Source organism: Chelonia mydas, chromosome 7 (assembly GCF_015237465.2).
Source record: "Chelonia mydas isolate rCheMyd1 chromosome 7, rCheMyd1.pri.v2, whole genome shotgun sequence".
Lineage (NCBI taxonomy): Eukaryota > Metazoa > Chordata > Testudines > Cheloniidae > Chelonia > Chelonia mydas.
In genome coordinates, this window is record NC_057853.1 from 104667055 (window position 1) to 104687540 (window position 20486).

Sequence of the window (20486 nt, forward strand, 5' to 3'; positions counted from 1 at the left end):
ATCTTAGATTGCTCTGGGGGCCTTTCTGAATTCTGGCAGCCGCTCTAGGCTGCTCTGCTGCCCACAGTGCTGGGTGCTACCGCACCCCAGCTCCACCCCAGTCCTGTACAGAGGCTTACAATGAAATTCTTGGAATGCAGCCTTCCAGCTGTCTTCCACAATACCTGTGGTGGGGGAATCCTGTCATATCTGGATACAGGGCTTTCCGTTGCTCCAGCCAGCCCTTTTACATGGCATAAGAGTGCCAGAGTGTGTGTGTGGGGGTGGGTGAAATCCTGGTGCTATTGAAGTCAGTGACAAAATTCCCATTGACTTCAACAAAGCCAGGTTTTCAGCCAGTATATTGTATTTTGTCCATTATGAATGGAGTTGGTAAAATGATTGGATGGCACTGAAGAGCTATTTCCAGCTCACAAAAGCTAATGAAAACTCTGCACTAGAACGCAAGCACCAACACTGTTGCACCCAGGGATCTGACTAAGGATTAGGGGTGATGTAGAGCACAGAAGTGGTATGTGGAAATTGTAGAGATTAATTGGTACTAGTGACCTACGTTAGTCTCATTCATGGTTTGCAGAAGCAACAGCTTTTTCATATAGTTGCAGCCAACTTGGAAAGTATTATTCAGTAATGGGAAGCTCGAAATACACCATGGGAAACCCAGGTCTGAACACCCCCAAACTTTCAGTTTGAAATCTAGAGCCAGATTTTGTAATTTGAGTCCATGTCGAATCAAATAGAAATTGCCAATTTGCAGTTATAACTTATGGGTAACAGAAACAGGCAGTTGATTGAATTTAATCCTGAAATGAGAATGACACAAGGAAAGGTTGCAGTTTATTTTCATACTATGACAAATGTGGTTAGTTGGCTAAGCACACTGTACCCTTAAAATACACGATTCGCCTCTGCTGATAATATCAAGTGATGAAATCAGTTTTCAGCCGAGAGAAAACTCTAGTGCTTATTTCTTTTCGCAAGTCAAGATGATGGAAAAAGAAGAGCATATGTCACATAAATTGGAATTGATGGTATCCGTGCTTTCAAGACCTACACCCAAAACCAAACCAAAATTAACATTGGAGTATTTATCTAACACCATAATTAGTTAACTACAAAATGACTCATGTTTAGTGCTTGGTTCAGCAGAAAAATTGCAAAACTGTTTCTTTGAATTTTTACTGAAGAGGCAGTTTCCCTTTAAAAGAGTAAGGGGTAAATCTGGTCACTGTGCTTGCCTGGGAGGGGGCAAAGGATATATTATCTGTACCTGGAATCTGGGTTTTGAAGGCAGAGTGAACAGGCACTTTTGTTTTCTGAATAAGACGCGAAAAGTCATGACATAGAAGCCTGATGATGAACCTTAAATGTTTTTTAAATGACTTTTTGCTAAAGGGAGCTCTAGAATCTAACCATGGAACAACCTATTCCCATGTTTTCACAGGAACATGGTGTTTTGTTAGTGGAGTATAATCTGTACTAATACCACTATACATGTATTTGTCCACTTTATCTAGTGGTTAGTTCACAGGACTAGGAGTCTGAACATGAGGGTTTCATTCACCTCTGTCGCTAACCCCATCTGTGACCTCAAGCAAATCACTTAAACTGGCCATGCCTCAATCTGTAAAATGAGGTAGTAACCTACCTCACAGGGGGGCTGTGGATTAATTAATGTTTATAAGGCATGGTGAGATCCTCAGATCAGAGGCATTATATAAACACAAAGTATTAGCATAAATTCTGATTTCAGTTACATCCACAACCTGGTTGCTCATGTGTAACACAACATCATTTGGCCAATTTCCTTTTGTGAATGGCTTTGGTTTAATCTGCATTTGAAGTAAGATTAAGGAAAGAAATACACTCACCATTTTAAACATTTGATTTGCATAGACTGTTACTACTACCTGAGTGATTTACTTTGCTGGGTTAACCAGTTAAGAATTTCCATTAGGCCTCATCTCTGCCTGATGCTTTTCACTTCTGAGAGGGGCTGAGCTCCCTCCATTTCCACTAATTTCAGAGGGAGTTGAGGGCAGTCAACACTTCCCAGAATCAACCCTAGATAAAACCATTTTTTATGGAGATGATTCGAGTTAATGACTGGATTGCTAGAAATATTGGCATTGATGACCAAAACATTTAAACTTTAAGAAGATTAAGCTGATACCATATAAACCAACTGTAGTTTTGCAAATACAATGTAACCATTAGGAAGCCCCAAGTTACTTAACTGTGATACCTAGATTGCCAAGGATAAATGGAAAAGGATGAAGAAATAAATATGCCAAAAGGGAACGCAAGTCAGCAGTCTATCTGAGGCAGCTGTTTAAACAAACTGCTAGACACTGGTGGTGATGTCTAAGAGGTACTTGCAGACAGAACCTTGCGTGTTCCTATCAATGGCAAAGTGTTTCACTTTGGGCACAAATGCCATTATGTTTGTCATCGGTATTTAATAATGTGAAATCAGAATGGGAAGTTTTCCATTGACTGCAATGGACTTTGGATCAGGTCCAGTGTTTCTAAAGCATTTGTCAGCATTTCATAGGTTGAAATTCACACACATTTCTACTGGGTTTTTCAGTCTTGTGTATCATTCTGAAAGAGTATCCTGTCAGTGTCTGAGCTTTTTGATTGTGGGGAATGCTTGTTTTACATGGATGCTATATCAACTTTTGGACATAGCAAGGCTACGCATGGCAGAGTTTATATTTTTTACAAATACTTACTTGGCTTTTGCAGGATGGTTTGGTAATGCCAAACTTTTGGGTAAATTGATCAGTACTGAATTCCCTCCATTTCCCCTCCATCAGGCACTGTGCTTTTATTTCATATTTAACTTCTCGCTCCTGCCTAAGGCTGACAGGGCTACGTTCAGCAGTAAAAAAAGATAAAGCTTGGTCTGTGTGTTTGACTCTCTGAAAAGACATTGCATCCAAGTCAGTTACAAATCTGTAATATGCAATATCGTAGTAATGACATTTGTTTATTAGAGAACCAACTCAAATATTCATCCATTTCACTTGGTATTTGAGATTTAAATCTTCAGGATCACAGCGAGTACCCATCTAAGCAGGAACTGACCAGGCCATTCCTTGGATGGGAGACCTCCAAGAAAATCTGTTTCTGGAGGCTGAATGGAATTATATTGGTGAGTCAATTGATGACATTCTTATTCCTGATTCTGTATTGAACAAATGGCCCTCAAGAAATGCTGCTTTCTTGATGAGATGTAAAACTAAGCTCTGATTATTAATGTTTCTATGGCACTTTCAGTAGGAGTGGAGAATATCTCATGAGCCAAATTTTTGGTAATTACCCTTGCCTGCCTAAAACTGCTTTAGTAATTTCAAATGGACAAGGCATTCTTCAGTTCTTGATCTGAGGGGCTGTACTCTGTCAGATTCTTATGCACTATTAAACAACTGACATGTTTCAGTGATGAGTGAAATGATTTCTCTGTATAGAGGACCTGGTACTGCAGTCTTTCCTGTGTCTAAACTTCTTTTGAAATCACTAGGAATTTGTCTTGAGTAAGGACTGCTGATTTGGACCTATACTTTCTGAAGTGCTTTGTAACCATTCTGGATGAAAGGCACTATGGTCCAAACTAAGAGCTGTGTAAATGAATGAGACTTCATTGATGTCAGTGGTGTTTTAGTCAGTGGTGTTTTATTCCAGCTCTGAGTTTGGTCCTATGAAAAGTCATTACATTTCCATGAAAAAAAAGAAAATAAACGATAGACTCAATTCTGTACTATAATTTGGCCCCCTTTGTGTTGGTTTAGTGGCAAAAAGGGATTGGAAAATTGCTGGATCTCCCCAGCTCAAGGAAGTCCCCACCTGGTATAGCGCAAGTGTAGCTGTTTCCTATGTCACCTGTTCTATCAGCTCCCAGTGTCTGGCTAGGTCAGGAATGGGAGGGGGCATGACAAGAGTGTTACTACATTCACTTCTCAGTGTACCTTTTTCATTTCTAATCATGGGCCTGACCCTGCAAGCACAGAACTCCTGTTTACTTTGGTGGGAATTTTGTAGGATCATGCCCTATATCACCTGGAAGCAATGGGAGTTCCTCATGCAGAAGACTTGCAGGATTAAGTCCTCTGTACTGCACCCACAGTATTTATAAACATCAAACTTAGCAATATGTTCTAGGACTTATTTGAACAGGAAATTGTTACTGACCACGTTAATTTTGCTAAACAAATGAAACCACCACATTGCTGATTCAAGTCTATAATAAGCCACCAAACACAAAGGGAACCAAGCACTTTAAAACGGCTAGGAGAGAAGTTCTCACTTTGGCATTTAACTGACATCTAATTAAAACCAGACTCTTACAGGAGGAAGGAAGAATTAAAATGGTAACACGTACACTATGAAACACTTTTCAGTCAGCATCTTATTATGCAATTTACTACCAGTATTAGCGTTTTCCAAAAGACTATGCTGAGCATTACCTGCCCTTTAGGAGAAAAAGGCTTAGAATCTATACCAAGTACCAGATTATGTCCATTCTACTATGCCCCGTTGAAGATACCACACAAAGAACATATGAGATGACACGTTTTATTAGGCAGGAGACACAGCTGATATTTCATGCAGATTGTCAGCTACTTATGTTCTCAAAACTGGGCTAGGAAAATCACGTGAGAATAAGCTGTTTATGGATTTTCCAGTATTTCCTGATTATTGACTGACACCTTAAAATACAGAGTGAATATTTTTGTTTGTGGTATTTTAGTATTCCCACTTCTGATTCTAGTTAAAATCATCATGTGCAGAGACACGTGAATAATCATTTTGGAGTCAGAAGAAAGAAAACGCATTATGGTGCTTATATTATCCCACACTCTACATTTGTTTGCCTTTATTCTCAACCTCAAATTTTTACCTTATAGCAAGGTCAGAATTTACATAATGCAACAGAATAAACAGATAATAAACAAACATAATAATCAGATAAATAATAAACAGAATTCACATAAGGCAAGTGGTGCTTTTATCTTACTTGAATGTAAAAGCTGTATGCTGAAGCTTCATGTCTGATTGCTTTTATCTCAAAGAAGAATCCATACATGGAAATTATTTCTTCATGATATCGTGGCTCCTAAAGGACAATTAAAAAAGAAAAACTCTCTCCAAAGTAAACTCAAAAATATGTGGGCAGAAATCACAAATAATTATTATTAGGAAAAATATGTCTCATTTTGCTTGTCATGTAAAAGAAAAAATGCAGTCACTGTGAAATTATATTTAAACTAGTGGAAAGCTATAAGCAGAGTGCAATGAAAATCAAATACAGACATTAAAAATTATAATGATCTAGATCCACAAGAGTTGTAAGGGGGCGTTTAAGGCGGGGGGACTTTTAGGTTCAGGGGGATGTCTCTTGGAAGCCTGGGGTCTGTGTCTTATTATTCTTTGCCTCTATGTGCTCATCAGAACCAAAGTGTCTCCAATATGTATGGCAACTGGGATGGAGGAGCATTAGGAGCTTAGCCTGGAAGTGTAGAGCAGGAAGGAAGGCCTTCTGTTGTGTCTGATTACAACATATAATGAATTTTCTATTCATCCAGGGTGGAATTCACCACAGTGCAGAGGGCCAAGACAAGGCCAATGCCTTACTTAAGCCTTACCTAAGCCCTCAGAATTGTAAGGGAGACATTTAACCGCACAAAACACATGCAGCACTGGCAGCGCCAGTGCAAGCTTCTTCCCGCATGTGTCTCAGTCTGAGAGTGGTGTTCAGGTCCATTCAGTCACTGACTACTTCAGAGACAATTATGACAGTGAATTTTGTCTTGTAGACACTAGCCTATTTGGAATTGGACTGCAACTGCTATACATTAGATAGATAACTGTCAATTTACATAGGGTTTGATACAATGCCTATTGAAGTCAACTCATTCCCAGCTCACCCTCTGTCCTTTTCAGGGTCCATGAATACAATGAAAAATAGGATTTTGAATTAATACACATCATCTAGCATTTCTACTGTGACAAAGTTCCTCCTCTGCCTTGGTGGGTCCTGAGCTTACTGGCAGATTTGCTTGCCTCAGAGATTCCCGGCAGCCCTCAGTTTGGCCACTTTTGCTAGTGGCTCAAACCTGCCGTCCACTCAGCTAACCTCATCACTGGCCAGCATGGGGGAAACAGAGAACAATCCCCGCAGTCTCTGTGTCCCACCTAGTGGGTCGGGAACAGGCCATATCCCTTTCCAATTTAGGCCTTCCCTTCTGGTGTTTCTCACAGACCAGGTCAACTCCTCCTGTGTCCGATCAGGAGTTGGGGAGATAGGGGGAACCCAGGCCCACCCTCTACACCGGATCTTCCTCCTGAAGCCTGACCACACTTGAACTCTTCAAGTCCTTCCGCAGCACGCCTTCTCACTCCCTGATCCTTGCGTGCCCCCCTACTAACTGATGGGAGGTCCTTTTTAAACCAGGTGTCCTGATTTACTTGCCTGCCTGGGGCTATCAGTATGGGGTTACTGCAGAGGGCAGTCCATAGGTCTGTGAAGGCTCTCTCTGCTGCGTCAGACCATCTCACCAGATCAGGTCCACGGGCCTTCACTAGTCTGTCAGAGGGCTTGCCCTTGTGGCAAAATGGGGGATAAATCGTGGGTAATACCCCACCACACCTAGGAATGCCCGGACTTGTTTCTTGCAACTTGGATGAGGCCAATTTTGGATGGCCTCTAACTTATTCAGTTGGGGTTTTACCAGACCTTTTCCCACAATGTAGCCAAGATATTTGGCCTCTGTAAATCCTATGCCGCACTTGGCAGGGTTTGCTGTAAGGCCAGCTCACCTGAAAGTATCGAGGACTGCCTCCACCTTCACTAGGTGGGTTTCCCAGTCTGGGATATGAATGACCACATTGTCTAGGTAGGCAGCAGCATAATGATTATGGGGGCGTAACAGCTTGTCCATGAGGCACTGGAAGGTAGCTGGGGCCTCATGTAGTCCAAAAGGGAGGACACTATATTGGAAAAGACCCTTTGGTGTAGAGAACGCAGTCTTTTCCTTTGCATCTTCGGCAAGGGGAATCTGCCAGTACCCCTTTGTCAAGTCTAGGGTAGTCAAGTACCGGGCATTGCCCCAATGGTCCACTAGTTCATCTATGCGAAGTATGGGGTACGCATCAACCTGGGATACCTCATTCAGTTGCCAGAAGTCATTGCAAAACCTTGTGGTGCCATTAGGTTTGGGCACTAACATGATTGGGCTGGACCACTGACTGTGGGATTCTTCAATGATCCCCGACTCCAGCATTTTTTTAAACTTCTGCTTTTATTTCCTCCCTTTTGGCTGCTGGCACCCAGTAGGGCCTCATTGTTACTCTGGCCCCAGGGTTCATGATGATGTGATATGTCTCGGTTGTTCGACCCGGTTTTGTCGAGAACACATCTTGGTTCCGGAAGATCATCTCAGACACCTCATTCTTCTGGTCTGGCGTTAAATTGGGAGACACCCTCACCTGTTCGGAGGATTTGTTTTCCTGGGATAGGTCTTTTCAGACAGCTGTGCATGCCAGGGTTTCAGAACGTTGACATGATCTATTTGCTCTTGTTTCCAACATCCTGGTTGTCGCACCTTGTAATTTACCTCCCCTACGGGTTCACCTATTTCGTAGGGTCCTTGCCACTGGGCCAAAAGTTTACTCTCTGTTGTGGGTACCAACACCATTACTCGTTCTCCGGGCTGGAACTGCTGAACTTTGGCTTGGCGATTGTGCTGAGCTCATTGGGCCTCTTGCGCCTTCTCTAGGTGTTCCCGCACAATGGGAGTGACCCGTGCAATCCAGTCCCACATTTGTAACACATGCTCAATTACATTCTTCCCCTCATTGGGCTCCTCCTCCCAAATTTCCTTGGCTATGTCCAAGTTGCCTCCGGGGTGGTGCCCATATAATAAGCTCAAAGGGAGAAAACCCAGTTGAGGCCTGAGGTACCTCCCGGATGGCAAACATAATGTATGGTAGTAGGGTGTCCTAATCCTTCCCGTCTCGACTTACCACCTTCCTTATCATAGCCTTCAGGGTTCGGCTGAACCTTTCTACCAGCCCATCGGTCAGTGGATGATAGACCGAAGTCCTCAGGGTATGTATGTGGAGTAGATCACATAGGTCCCTCATTAGTTTTGACATAAATGGGGTTCCTTGGTCCGTCAGTATCTCCTTTGGTAGCCCCACTCGGGCAAAGATCCCCACTAGCTCTTTGGCTATTGTTTTAGAGGCTGTGTTCCGCAAGGGGACAGCTTCTGGATACCGTGTAGCATAATCCAGAATGACAAGTATATATTGGTGGCCCTGGGTAGTCTTCTCTAGGGGTCCCACTAGGTCCATGGCTATTCGCTCAAACGGGACCTCTATGATGGGTAGGGGTACCAAAGGTGCCCTCAAGTGGGGATGGGGACTGTGCAGCTGACACTCTGGGCAGGAGGCGCAGTATCTCCGCACTTCTTTGTGCACCCCGGGCCAGAAGAACCTTCATAAGACCCTTGCCAGGATCTTCTCTACCCCTAAATGCCCCCCCAAAACATGGCTATGCGAAAGGCTTAATACAGCCTTCTGGTGTTTGTGAGGCACTAGGAGCTGCTCTACCTTCTGTCCTTGTACTGGTGCAACCCTGTACAGGAGATCCTTTTTTATAATGAAGTAGGGACTGGGTCCCTGGGTTTTCCCTTCCATGGGGATCCCATCTATCTCTGTTACCTTCTTCCTAATGTTGTCGTACCTTGGATCTTCAGCTTGGTCCCGTCCGAAATGCTCCCTCCTGGGGCTGGTCTGCCCGAGTTCTAGGGGATGGGTCTCTATTGCTTCTGCCGGTTCGGAGGCATTAGGGTTGGGGTCTGGCTCAGGTGCTTCTCCCTCCTGGGTGGCCTCCTTTTCAGCTGCCTGGGTCCGCCTACCCACGAGAGCGACCCTCTGGCTTTGGGTCAGTATTCGGGTTCCCAAAGCCTTAGCTGCCCTTCTTTCCTTTTTCTTCTTTCTGCCCCGCCTGGGAGTGGAGAAAATGTCTGGGGAAATTTCGGAGAAAACTGGGAGTTGATAGTCTACCGTGGATGCCTCACTAGCTTCAGGGTCCTCCCCTTTCTCCAATCCCCCTACTCGGAGTAAGTCATCAAATCCTGGGAAGTCCCTCCCTATGAGCACCTGTTGCTCCTCTGTAGCGTTCCCTTGGATTTCAATTTTTACCGGGATGGTGGGGTAGTAACTAATCGTCCCATGGACACATGTCACCCCTGTGCATTTTGCCTGTAGTAACTGACAACATTTCATGAGCTTTCCTGAGATGAGTGTGATGGTGTTCCCCGAATCAATCAGTGCTGTGGTCTCTACTCCATTTAACCTCAATGGCCTGGTATATTTGTGTGGGGTTAATGCAACCCCCACAATGTGAATTAGGGAGCATGGGTTTTCCTGGTTGCCTAGGTTATGTTGCATAGACTCCTCAGCATTGGGGCACTGTGCAACTATGTGTCCCCCCTCCACACAAGCGTAACATCTGTATGGGGCCCTAGGCATTCCCTGGTCTCTCGGTTTGGGCAGTCTAACGTCACGATCCTCTTCACTCTCAGTGCTTTGACTTTTGGTGGCCTCTAGTGGGCCTTCACTCCCCCTCTTTTTCCACCTGGGCCTTCTTGGGGGCTCAGTTGACTGAGATCTGGGGGTCGGTGCCACTAGTTTAATTCAGGGCACCTCTTCTTTAACTGTTTGGGTCAGTTCCCTCTCTGTCCTTTGCCTCTCTACCAGTGCAACAACCTCATCGTAGGTGGAGGGGTTGCTCTGGCTTACCCAGGTGCGAAGGTCTGGCGGTAGTCCTCGCATGTACTGGTCAATGACCAGAATCTCTAGTATCTCTTCTGGACTCTGAGACTTGGTTCGTAACCACTTTCGTGCAAGATGGATGAGGTCATATAATTGGGACCACGGGATTCTGTTTTCCTGATACCTCCACTTGTGATATCGCTGGGCCCACACTACGGTCGTTACCCCAGAACTGGCCAGGATCTCTGCTTTCAGCTGGGGGTAGTCTGCCCCAGTCTCTTCAGACATATCAAAATAGGCCTTCTGGGCCTCCCCACACAAGAATGGGGCGAGGATGCCAGACCACTGTTCTTGGGGCCAAGCCTCCCGTATGGCTGGCCTCTCAAAGGCCAGGAGGTATGCCTCTATGTCATAGAATCATAGAATCATAGAATATCAGGGTTGGAAGGGACCCCAGAAGGTCATCTAGTCCAACCCCCTGCTCGAAGCAGGACCAAGTCCCAGTTAAATCATCCCAGCCAGGGCTTTGTCAAGCCTGACCTTAAAAACCTCTAAGGAAGGAGATTCTACCACCTCCCTAGGTAACGCATTCCAGTGTTTCACCACCCTCTTAGTGAAAAAGTTTTTCCTAATATCCAATCTAAACCTCCCCCATTGCAACTTGATCCTCCTGCATCATTTTCTACAGCCAATTGCTGGCCCATATGGCCCGTGTCCCATCATGGCTGCAGTTCAGCTCTGCAAGAGCCTTCACCTGGTTTACCAGTTCCCGCAACATAGCACTGTCTTGGGCGGCCTGGTCCATTAACAAGCAATTGGTCTCCTGCTGCAGCCTCACTGCCTCCTCACTGCTTAGAATAGAATCATAGAATATCAGGGTTGGAAGGAACCTCAGGAGGTCATCTAGTCCAACAACCTGCTCAAAGCAGGACCGATCCCCAATTAAATCATCCCAGGCAGGGCTTTGTCAAGCCTGACCTTAAAAACTTCTAAGGAAGGAGATTCCACCACCTCCCTAGGTAACGCATTCCAGTGTTTCACCACCCTCCTAGTGAAAAAGTTTTTCCTAATATCCAACCTAAATCTCCCTCACTGCGACTTGAGACCATTACTCCTTGTTCTGTCATCTGCTACCACTGAGAACAGTCTAGAGCCATCCTCTTTGGAAGCCTCTTTCAGGTAGTTGAAAGCAGCTATCAAATCCCCCCTCATTCTTCTCTTCTGAAGACTAAACATCCCCATGTGTTCCAGTCCCCTAATCATTTTTGTTTCCCTCCACTGGACTCTTTCCAATTTTTCCACATCCTTCTTGTAGTGTGGGGCCCAAAACTGGACACAGTACTCCAGATGAGGCCTCACCAGTGTTGAATAGAGGGGAACGATCATGTCCCTCGATCTGCTGGCAATGCCCCTGCTTATACATCCCAAAATGCCATTGGCCTTCTTGGCAATAAGGGCACACTGTTGACTCATATCAGTGCCTGCACTACGCCATGCATTGTGGTGGGGGAGAAAAAAATAAACCCTCTCCCTCTTTTTTTTTTTAAAAAACATCCTCCTTTTTCCACAACGCGGTGCACCTGATCCCACTTTTCACACCAGTGTGACAAAGTTCCTCCTCTGCCTTGGTGGGTCCTGCGCTTATTGGTGGATTTGCTCGCCTCAGAGATTCCCAGCAGCTCTCAGTTTGGCCACTTTTGCTAGTGGCTCAAACCTGCCATCCACTCAGCTAACCTCATCACTGGCCAGCATGGGGTAAACCAAGAACAATCCCCGCAGTCTCTGTGTCCCATGTAGTGGGTCAGGAACAGGCCAGATCCCTTTCCAATTAAGACCTTCCCTTCTGGTGTTTCTCACAGACCAGGTCAACTCCTCTTGTGTCCGATCAGGAGTTGGAGAATGGGTTCCAGCCCAGGGTCCTGTGGATAGCAGCTGTCTACAATGTTTCCTGTATCAGCTGCATGACAGCTACAACTCCCTGGGCTACTTCCCCATGGCCTTCCCCCAGCACCTTCTTTATCCCCCTGCAGGATCTTCCTCCTGAAGCCTGATCATGCTTGAATTCTTCAGTCCTCCCGCAGCACACCTTCTCACTCCCTGCTCCTTGCGTGCCCCCCTACTAACTGATGGGAGGTCCTTTTTAAACCAGGTGTCCTGATTAGTCTGCCTGCCATAATTGATTCTAGAAAGTTCATAATTGGCTCCAGGTGCCTTGATTAGCTTGCCTGTCTTAATTGGTTCTAGCAGGTTCCTGATTGCTCTAGGGCAACCCCTGCTCTGGTCACTCAGGGAACAGAAAACTATTCATCCAGTGGCCAGTATATTTGCCTTCTACCAGACTCTGTACCCCACTGGTCTGGGTCTGTCACACTACTTTGTCTCATTTATTTAAAATATTTTTCATTGTCCTAACAAAGAAACTAACTAGACTAACAAATGTAGGTCATCTTCCTTGATTTGTTTTCCCATTTAAAATAGATTACAGATCTGAAAACAGCTGCCATTTTTACAATAAAAAGTACGTGAGTAAAAATACTGGTATCCACTGAGAAACACACCAAAGCCTAGAGACTCCCACCGGACAGTTTTGATTTCTTTGTTACATACCTGTTTAAGCAGCAGACCAAATCTCACAGCTTGCATAGAAAAATCTCTCTGCAATGTCATGTCACCACCATTCTCCAGCTGAAGGGAAAGGAAAATATGCCCCATTTGAAGAAGTCCATTGATTCAATATATTATATAAAAGAAGTACAAAGCTAGGCACAAAGAACTTATGACTGTTTCTGCTGCTTTTTCAGTGAGGCAATCTTCATAGGAATGAGTATCCTATATTTAAATTGACAATGTATGGTAGATTGTACAGTTTTTCTTACTAGCGGTTTGGAACAACTGAGCAATTAGTGACACGGGACCCAATTCTCCACTGTTTTGCATCTTGTGTAGTCATTTACACCTGTGCCAAGTGATTGAAAAGTGAGTGTAAAGGGGTACCAAAGCAGAATAGTAGCATTTTGCACCTACTACACAGGTATAAAAATCTACAGAAGGTGCAAGACAATGGAGAATCAGGACCATAATATAAAAAAGATCTTTTTAATGAAGTGGAGTATATTTATGTTGTGGAAAGTTATGATAAAATGTTCTGATTCAAGTTTCTATTTCATTATTATTTCAGTATTTTCTTTTAGAAGTAGCATTAACTCCCCTACACATTTTTCCCACCTCAGAAAGTATGCGTTTGAGATATGTAGCTGCTGACCTGGGCAGCCAATTGCAACAAAACTCCTAAGGGAGCGGGAATCAGTGCAAACTAGCAGGACATCCTCAGTAACGGTCCAAGTTCTATGCAGCTGTGCTCTGTCTTCCTCTTCCCATTTTGCAAGGCCATTGACTTCAATGGGAGATGTACCTGCTTACACCATGTGTGAATTTGTCCCCATCTGCTTATGTGGAAAAAACCCCCACGAATAGCAAAACAATAGAAGTGTCTAAGAAGTTGTTAATGGAAACAGACTCTTTCAGAAAGCGTAGCTGGGTGTTTGTGTATGACAGCATAAAAAACCATCATATTATCCACTATCATGCCTTAAGCTCAGAAGCAAAGATTGCCAAAGCAAAGCAATTTTACATAGGAAAAATTAGACTACAGGCTTTTTTAAGCCAGGGATCATCTGTTATTCCATTTGTACATTACCTGGCTGACACAATGAGGCCTATATCCTAACTGGGGCCTTGAGGCACTCCCTCAGAACAAAATATAAGAAAACGTCTGAGCTCCAATGAATATATACATATAAAAGCTTTCAGTTTTTGAACAATGTAGAAGCATACCAACTCACTGCATGGTAATGGTGGGACAGAATCTGTGTCAGCCATGGCAGCGGGAGGAAGTTAATCTGCCGCAAATCCTCCAGATGCTTACCTTTGGGATTTGGGGGGAAAGTTTGATAAATAAAATTGTATTATTAAAAGGAATTAAAGCAGACACATTACAGAGAACAGTTATGGCAATGTGGGAGGATCCGAATATAGAAGTCTACTAAAAATTCATCACCCAGCCTCACTTCGGACTCCCCACGTAATTCACGGAAGGGTTGTTGTGCAAATCATCCACAAAAGGAGCTAGGGAGGGGCATTCTGGGGATGGTCTCAGTGGTCAGGGTCATGATACACATGTTCGTGTGCAGACTGACACTTGCATATTAATAGCTCCTGCTTGCATCCAATTGTGCATTTTTTTCATATCCCTACCCTGTGGTAGGATTAATCCACATGGGGTGTATAAGGCTATGAAATTGGCACATATTAACATGGTCAGCTCCAGGGATTTGGGTGCATCTTTAGATAAAATCCAATAAAATGGTATGGAAACAAAAACGTTAGATTAGATTTGTATAAAATATATACCACACAGGTAAGTATTTACATTGATTTGGAAGGTTGCTGGGCTCTCAAGATCACCTTATTCACTTGTCCTTCACCCATTGGGTGTACATTTCAAGGGTCAATATTTTTCATATATTTCAGAGAAATCCAATTTTAAACACTGAAATATTGATTTCGGCTCACTTGTAGGAGAGTAGGAGTTTTCACTTTTAACTTTCACTATGCATTCTGCATGTGTGCAAAAGAAGTGTGCCTATGTAAGATAGGTAGACAGTTGCATAATTCCTTGATATGGGCATGCTCACTTGTGTACATAAATTGGGCTTTTGCACACAGTGAATTACTGTGAGTGTAATTTCAGATGACAGTTTGAAAGTGTGGGCCAATGCTTCGTAGGTCACAAACACACTATAAACTTACTTGAAGTTATTCCATGTAAACGAAGGGATTGAAAAACAGTTATATATCTCTGTCCTGCTTCCCTTTCCAGAAAGGAACACCTCTTGGGTAAACTAAAAACAAAACAAAGTAGCAGAAAACTTAACTTAACCCAAAATGATTTCATATCCACATTCTAAATTTCACTATTTAGGTTTTCTTTTGTGTATGTACCTCTTAACATACTAGCTTTCAGCTGGACTGTATTTGACCCATTCATAAGGCAACTTTTATAGCATAGGAATTAAAAAGTACTGATTTAATTTCCTATCCTCTCACTGTGTTTTTTAAAGTAAAATTGATGGTCAGATTTGGATACACATGGTCACCAAATTCCACACATTTAAAGTAAAAAAACCAACAACCCACATAGTGAGTCCACTTTTAAAAATGTGCTTCAAATGACTATTGCTTCTCAAAAGGAGATGAAAACATTATCATGCAAGTTTCTCAGAACTCATTTGGAAACAGGCTGTCGCTTACTAAAGGCAGATCAAGGCACGGACCAGCCCAAGACGCTCAGATTATTTTTCCATGAGTCAAGAGTTGCTCAAAACAAAAATTTCCCTGCCCATACCAAGCCCATGTTGTTGCACTAAGCTCTTACCAGCAACACTGCTGCCAACCTCCTTGCTATAGAAAAAATGACAAATGGTTTGGACAGTTTTTAAAATTTGATTCAGTCTCTCTCTCTTTTATTTGTGCCTCATTTCTGAAGCCAGGTGCTCTTAATATCATGAGTTCAGCTGTACAGAGATTGGAAGGTGAGGAAAATGATAATTAATATATGTAAAACATCTCTAAAAATGACCTAAAATAGCTTGACCTAGCATGTGACCATCACGGATGTGATGAACTGGGAAAGTGGTTGCATTGCTTTCCAGGACTATGTGTGACTTTAGTTTCCCTGTTCAGTTATGTATCGTTGCCTGCCCAAACACAGAAAGTTTAATCAAAGGAGGCCGTACATGGGCTGTTGATGGACCAAGCGGGAAAGGTAAAACAAGGATACAGATAAGTCAGCATCATGTACACAGCTTCAAAGGAGATAACAATGGCTGGGCCATCAGCTGTGGGGGAGAAGTTATCTAGCTGGCTCTGTCCAGGCTAGGATGTTTTACTCTTCCCAAGGGTTAGCCTGGAATCAAAGGAGACACAAAAGATCCAAAAACCCTGACTGGCAGAAAGGGAGTGGAGAAATGGTCAGAGATGCTGACCAGGACGTGTTAGCGAAAAAGCTGACATGCTGGGAGGACTCACTGAGGGTATGTCTACACTGCACATGAAGCCCAGGCTCTGACTCAGGTTTGAGCCCAACCCCCACTTCTGTCCACACACAAATCAGTCTGACAGGTCAGCAAGTACTCATGACCTGGGTTCTAGGACCCTGCTGGGGTGAGGGTCGCAGCCCGACTCCTGTTGTCACTGAAGTGCAAACCCTGTCATTTTGCAATGTGGACGCAGCTCAAGCCGCAGCCCCAATTAAAAAGTCTGCACAGTGCAGCATAGACTTGTTAGCATGGCTGTGAGACCTGGGTCCAGCAATTGTAAACCCAAGTTTACAACACAGTGTGGGCACTCACTTGCAGGCTTGGAAACACTGAGTCCACATGCCTGGGTCCCCAGACCTAGGTTTACAATACAATGTAGACATACCCTGGAGAGACAGAAGGAGAAGGCTCAGAGATGGGGAAAAAGACAGATGGGCCTGAGCTATAAATGGAGGTTAAATTTAAATAAGGGAATACCATGATAGGTCTTTGTTGTTTTAAATCTACTTCTCCAAGCTCTGTGTACCTTTTAGTCCATAAAAATCCCATTTTGTTTGATGAAGCTGTTTCTGACTCACTGCAAACACATACTGTCACAAGCTCCCAGTGAGAAACTATGGTAGGGTCCAGCCCCAGTTGGACCTGCTGAATTAGTCACAGTTAGTATTGGGGGCAAGAGGGGATATAACCTGGAGACACAGACAGAGAGTGGTTGAATTGTAGGATCTTGCCCCAAAGAGAAGTGGAGTCATGGGCCTGCCGCTTGAAAGGGGCGCACTCGGGGGATGAGAAGAGGGTCTCAGTGGAGCAGCCTACCCAGAGACTGTGACACTATCATTTTTCTTGCTCATGAGCAGTAACATTTGGGGAAACCGCCCAATCTCCATGATGGCTCTTTTTTTTTTTTTTTTTTTTAATTGCCTGTAAGATTGCTCTAGGGCACATTCATTACAATATTGAAAGTCACAGTTTTCTAAGTGACTTTAAAACTCTGTTTGCAAATGAAACTTCTTGGGGCCAATGGTGGCCCCCGCTGCAGTCCCTATTAATCACTCTAAGGGCACAGAAGGACCATTAATCACTCTCAAGGGGCTGAAGGAGGATTCCCTCAGCACAGGAGCAGCACAGACCCAAAGTAAATGGCTTTGCACTGTCCTTTTCACAACCCCCAGTGTCCTGCTGAGAGCCACAGGGGATATATATATATAATGTCTAACAACTTGTGTTATGTAATGATGAATAGGAACTAGGTACTTCAAGATAATTTCCTTGCCAAGCTGGAAGAATACAGTCCTATGCAGACTGTATCCTAAACAAAGTTGCCAAGTGTTCACTAATCTACCCACATCACTTAGATTATATTTGATAAGACAAAATGCCTTTTCCCCTATATTTCCTTTTATGAGTTGTTGCAGTTGCAAGCAGTGTCCTTCAGACCTGCAGTTGCATGCTTTGCAGTACTGAAGGTTACACTGCTGAAGCAAATCAACATCCGGTAAGAGAAAAAGGCTCTTGCTTTGTTTCTTATGTAATTCACATTTCCTATAGCTTGCTCTCCATCGACATATTTGACAGCAGCCTAACCTTCAGTACTGCAAAGAATGCAACTGCAGGTCTGAAGGACACTGCTTGCAACTGCAACAACTCATAAAAGGAAGCTTTAAAAGGAAATATCGGTGGTCTGATTCTCAGAGTTGGTTGGCCCCCATAGCTCCCACTTACTTCCAACTGTTGGGTACAATTTTTTTTAAAGAGATAATTACAGACAGACTGGAAACGAGTTGTAATTCCTACCATTCATGTTTGTAATCAGTAGAAGTACCTGACCACTACTGAAAAGGTCAGTGCTGACTGGGCCTCCTCTGTTACTGTATCTCAGCTCAGAAAATGATAAAGGAACTTAAAAGGGGTTTTCCCCACTTCTATTTGTTTGGAAGGAGAAACAAGTTGTCTGAGCTACAGTACTGCATATGAGTAGAATCTACCTAAGTAATAAAGAGGTTAACACACAGCAAATTCATGTAACCATTAGAAGAAATTGTCTTTGTTCCAACGCTCCCTTTTAAGGTATGAAAGAATAGGTGCTTCATAAAACGTTCTTTTTAACGTACAGTAGGCTCCAGCCTTGCCTGTTTTCTCTGTACAGTCTTTATTTAATAAGGCTAATGGGCTGGGCTGGGCCCTCCTTGTAAATTCTCTGCACATTTCAGGATATGAATTAATCAAAATAATAAATGGGCTAAGTCTTGAACTCAGTCAAAATGCCCACTGAAATCTATTAATATAACAGATGGGGAAACAGAGGCACAAAGATTAATGTGTATGTCCAAGAGCATGCAATGAGTCAGTGTGAAAGCCCAGACTAGCACCAAGTTGAAGAATTCCTCTTTCTGCTATAACTCCTTAAACTGTGTGGCACCATAAGGGGGCTAGAAAAGCCTTGGATTAAATTTGGGAAGAATAACTGCAGGTTGTTTTACTAGGCCCCCTCCACATACCCCAGGGCCAGGAGGAGGCACGACCAGGGGTGCTGGAATAATTTTTAAATTGGGGGTGCTGAGAGCCATTAAACAAACTGTAAATCCTGTATATGATGGAAACCACTTCAAGCCCGGGGGTGCTGCAGCCTCCCCCTCGGCCCTGCATCCCTAGTTCCAGCACCTGCAAGCGCAGCAATAGCAAATGCTGCAACACTGATTCTGGCCAACACTGCTGCTCACTGGCAGTATGATTTGGGCTGCCTAAACTACTGTGGAGATGAAAGGGGTCAAGCTTAGGGAAAATGAGCAGAAGAATCTGACCATTAGAGCAAACTCCAGTCCAGCACTTGGAATGGAACCCAAGATTCCTGAGTCTCACCATTGCTTTGCTATCAGCAAATATCTATGAAACTCACTGGCAAAGTGTCCTATTCTGCTCTAGTTGTAGTTCGTATGCAAGATGACAACCTACTACTGGTATCAGTTACTCCATTAGCTAAGTAGCAAAGGTCAATGTGGTGGATCTGAAGGTTCCAACCATGCTGATGAACCATGTGGGGGTCAATATGATGCCATGCCACATGATGGAATTTCTGGGGGGTTTTCAGGTTGCTTAAAAAAATTATGAAATTACACACAAAAACCTATGTTAAAAGATAGTTAGCGTTGCAAAGTAAAGCACTCAAAAGTTAGGAAATGCCAGGATTAAGGTTGCCTGTGCAACCTTAATCTGGCCCCTTGTGAATATGCATTTTGATAGTCATTAATTACATGAGCATATGCTTTTCTCTTCTACAGGACTCCTGACTCATTCAGTGCATAGAATGAACCTGCTCTAGGGATGAATAATGGTTATGTAATAAAGGAGACTGTGGGACCCCTTCATCATTGGTTGCAGAAGTTGGAAATTGTGTTGTGATTCAGGCTGGGGACTGCAGAAAGAAAAGGGATGATCTCATGCTTAAAGAAGTTGAATGTTGTCCTGGAGAAATGGATGTATCCTACCTCTGTCACAGAATTCCTGTGTGATGCTGGGCAAGTTGGTTACACCAAACTTTCCACTTTTTTGAGTACCTGACTTGATATCCTAGGATTTGATTTGCAGAAGTCCTGACCACTCACAACTGCAACTGAAGTAAATGGAAGCTATATTTTGAACATATAAATGGTTATAAAATGCTGAGTAATCTGAAAAAACAGGTACTAGGTGTCTCTCATTGGGCACCCTGGATTACTGAATACTTTTGATATTCATTTCACAGTGGCTCAGTTCCCCATCTGTAAAATGGGGATAATAGTACCCTCTCACCTCACAAGGGTATTGTGAAGATTAAATACTCTTTGTGAAGAACTCAGATACTATTGTGATGAGAGCCATAGAAAAGCCCATGAGGAATAAAACCCATGATGAAGTTAATAATTCTGTTTTCAGTGCACGATTTGGATAGTGTGCAGTAAATAAAGCTGGGGGCCACACAGCAAACAATGCGGATAAAACAAAAAAATTGTAAACCTGATCACTAAGAGAGGACCGTCCATTCTGTGCATTGAATGAGGCATGGGCCTTGTGGAAAATATGGTATGTGATCTTGTAATTAAAGACTATCATATTGCATAAGGGAGTGAAATTGAGATGGAAGACAACTTTAATTCTTTCATTTCCTAACTTGAGTGCTTGACTTTAAAACAACATTAAGTACTTCTGGGCTAAGTTCCCTGCAAGCTGCACGGGCGCGCAGTAGCCTATTTAGCGCCACACAGGCGCTAAGGGAACCCGCCCGGGGACCTGCCACAGCCAGGGGAGGGACATCCCTCTCCCCCGGCCCCAACCTAGCCCAGCCCCCAACCTGCTGCGGCCGGGGCGGCCCGGCCTTGCCCCAGGCGTGGCTGGGGCAGGGTGGCCCAGCCTCAGGCATGTCTGGGGCAGTGCAGCCTGGCCTGGACCCCACTGTGGCCAGGGCACCCTTCCCCCAGCCCGAACCCAGCTCTGGCCCACACCTGGTGGGACTGGGAGAGGGGCGCCTATCCTGCAGCCCCAGCCTCGGAGTTGCCTCTACAAGTGCTGCTGTGGGGAGAGAGAGCTGGGGGGAGTCCTCTCTCCCACCGTAGCCCCAGAGTACCCTCC

At 44.0% G+C, this 20486-nt stretch overlaps 1 protein-coding gene across 1 annotated transcript in view; it reads right to left on the reverse strand.

Moving 5' to 3' along the window:
• Positions 1-964: 964 nt before the first annotated feature.
• BTBD16 (BTB domain containing 16) overlaps positions 965-20486 on the reverse strand; it is a 46783-nt gene continuing 27261 nt past the window's right edge. The window contains exons 12-18 of the mRNA XM_043551963.1: positions 14593-14684; positions 13626-13708; positions 12391-12468; positions 5021-5119; positions 2736-2924; positions 1271-1316; positions 965-1050 (exon numbers count right to left, since the gene is read on the reverse strand). Coding sequence (XP_043407898.1) covers positions 965-1050; positions 1271-1316; positions 2736-2924; positions 5021-5119; positions 12391-12468; positions 13626-13708; positions 14593-14684 — 673 coding nt within the window. The remainder of the gene's footprint in view (positions 1051-1270; positions 1317-2735; positions 2925-5020; positions 5120-12390; positions 12469-13625; positions 13709-14592; positions 14685-20486) is intronic.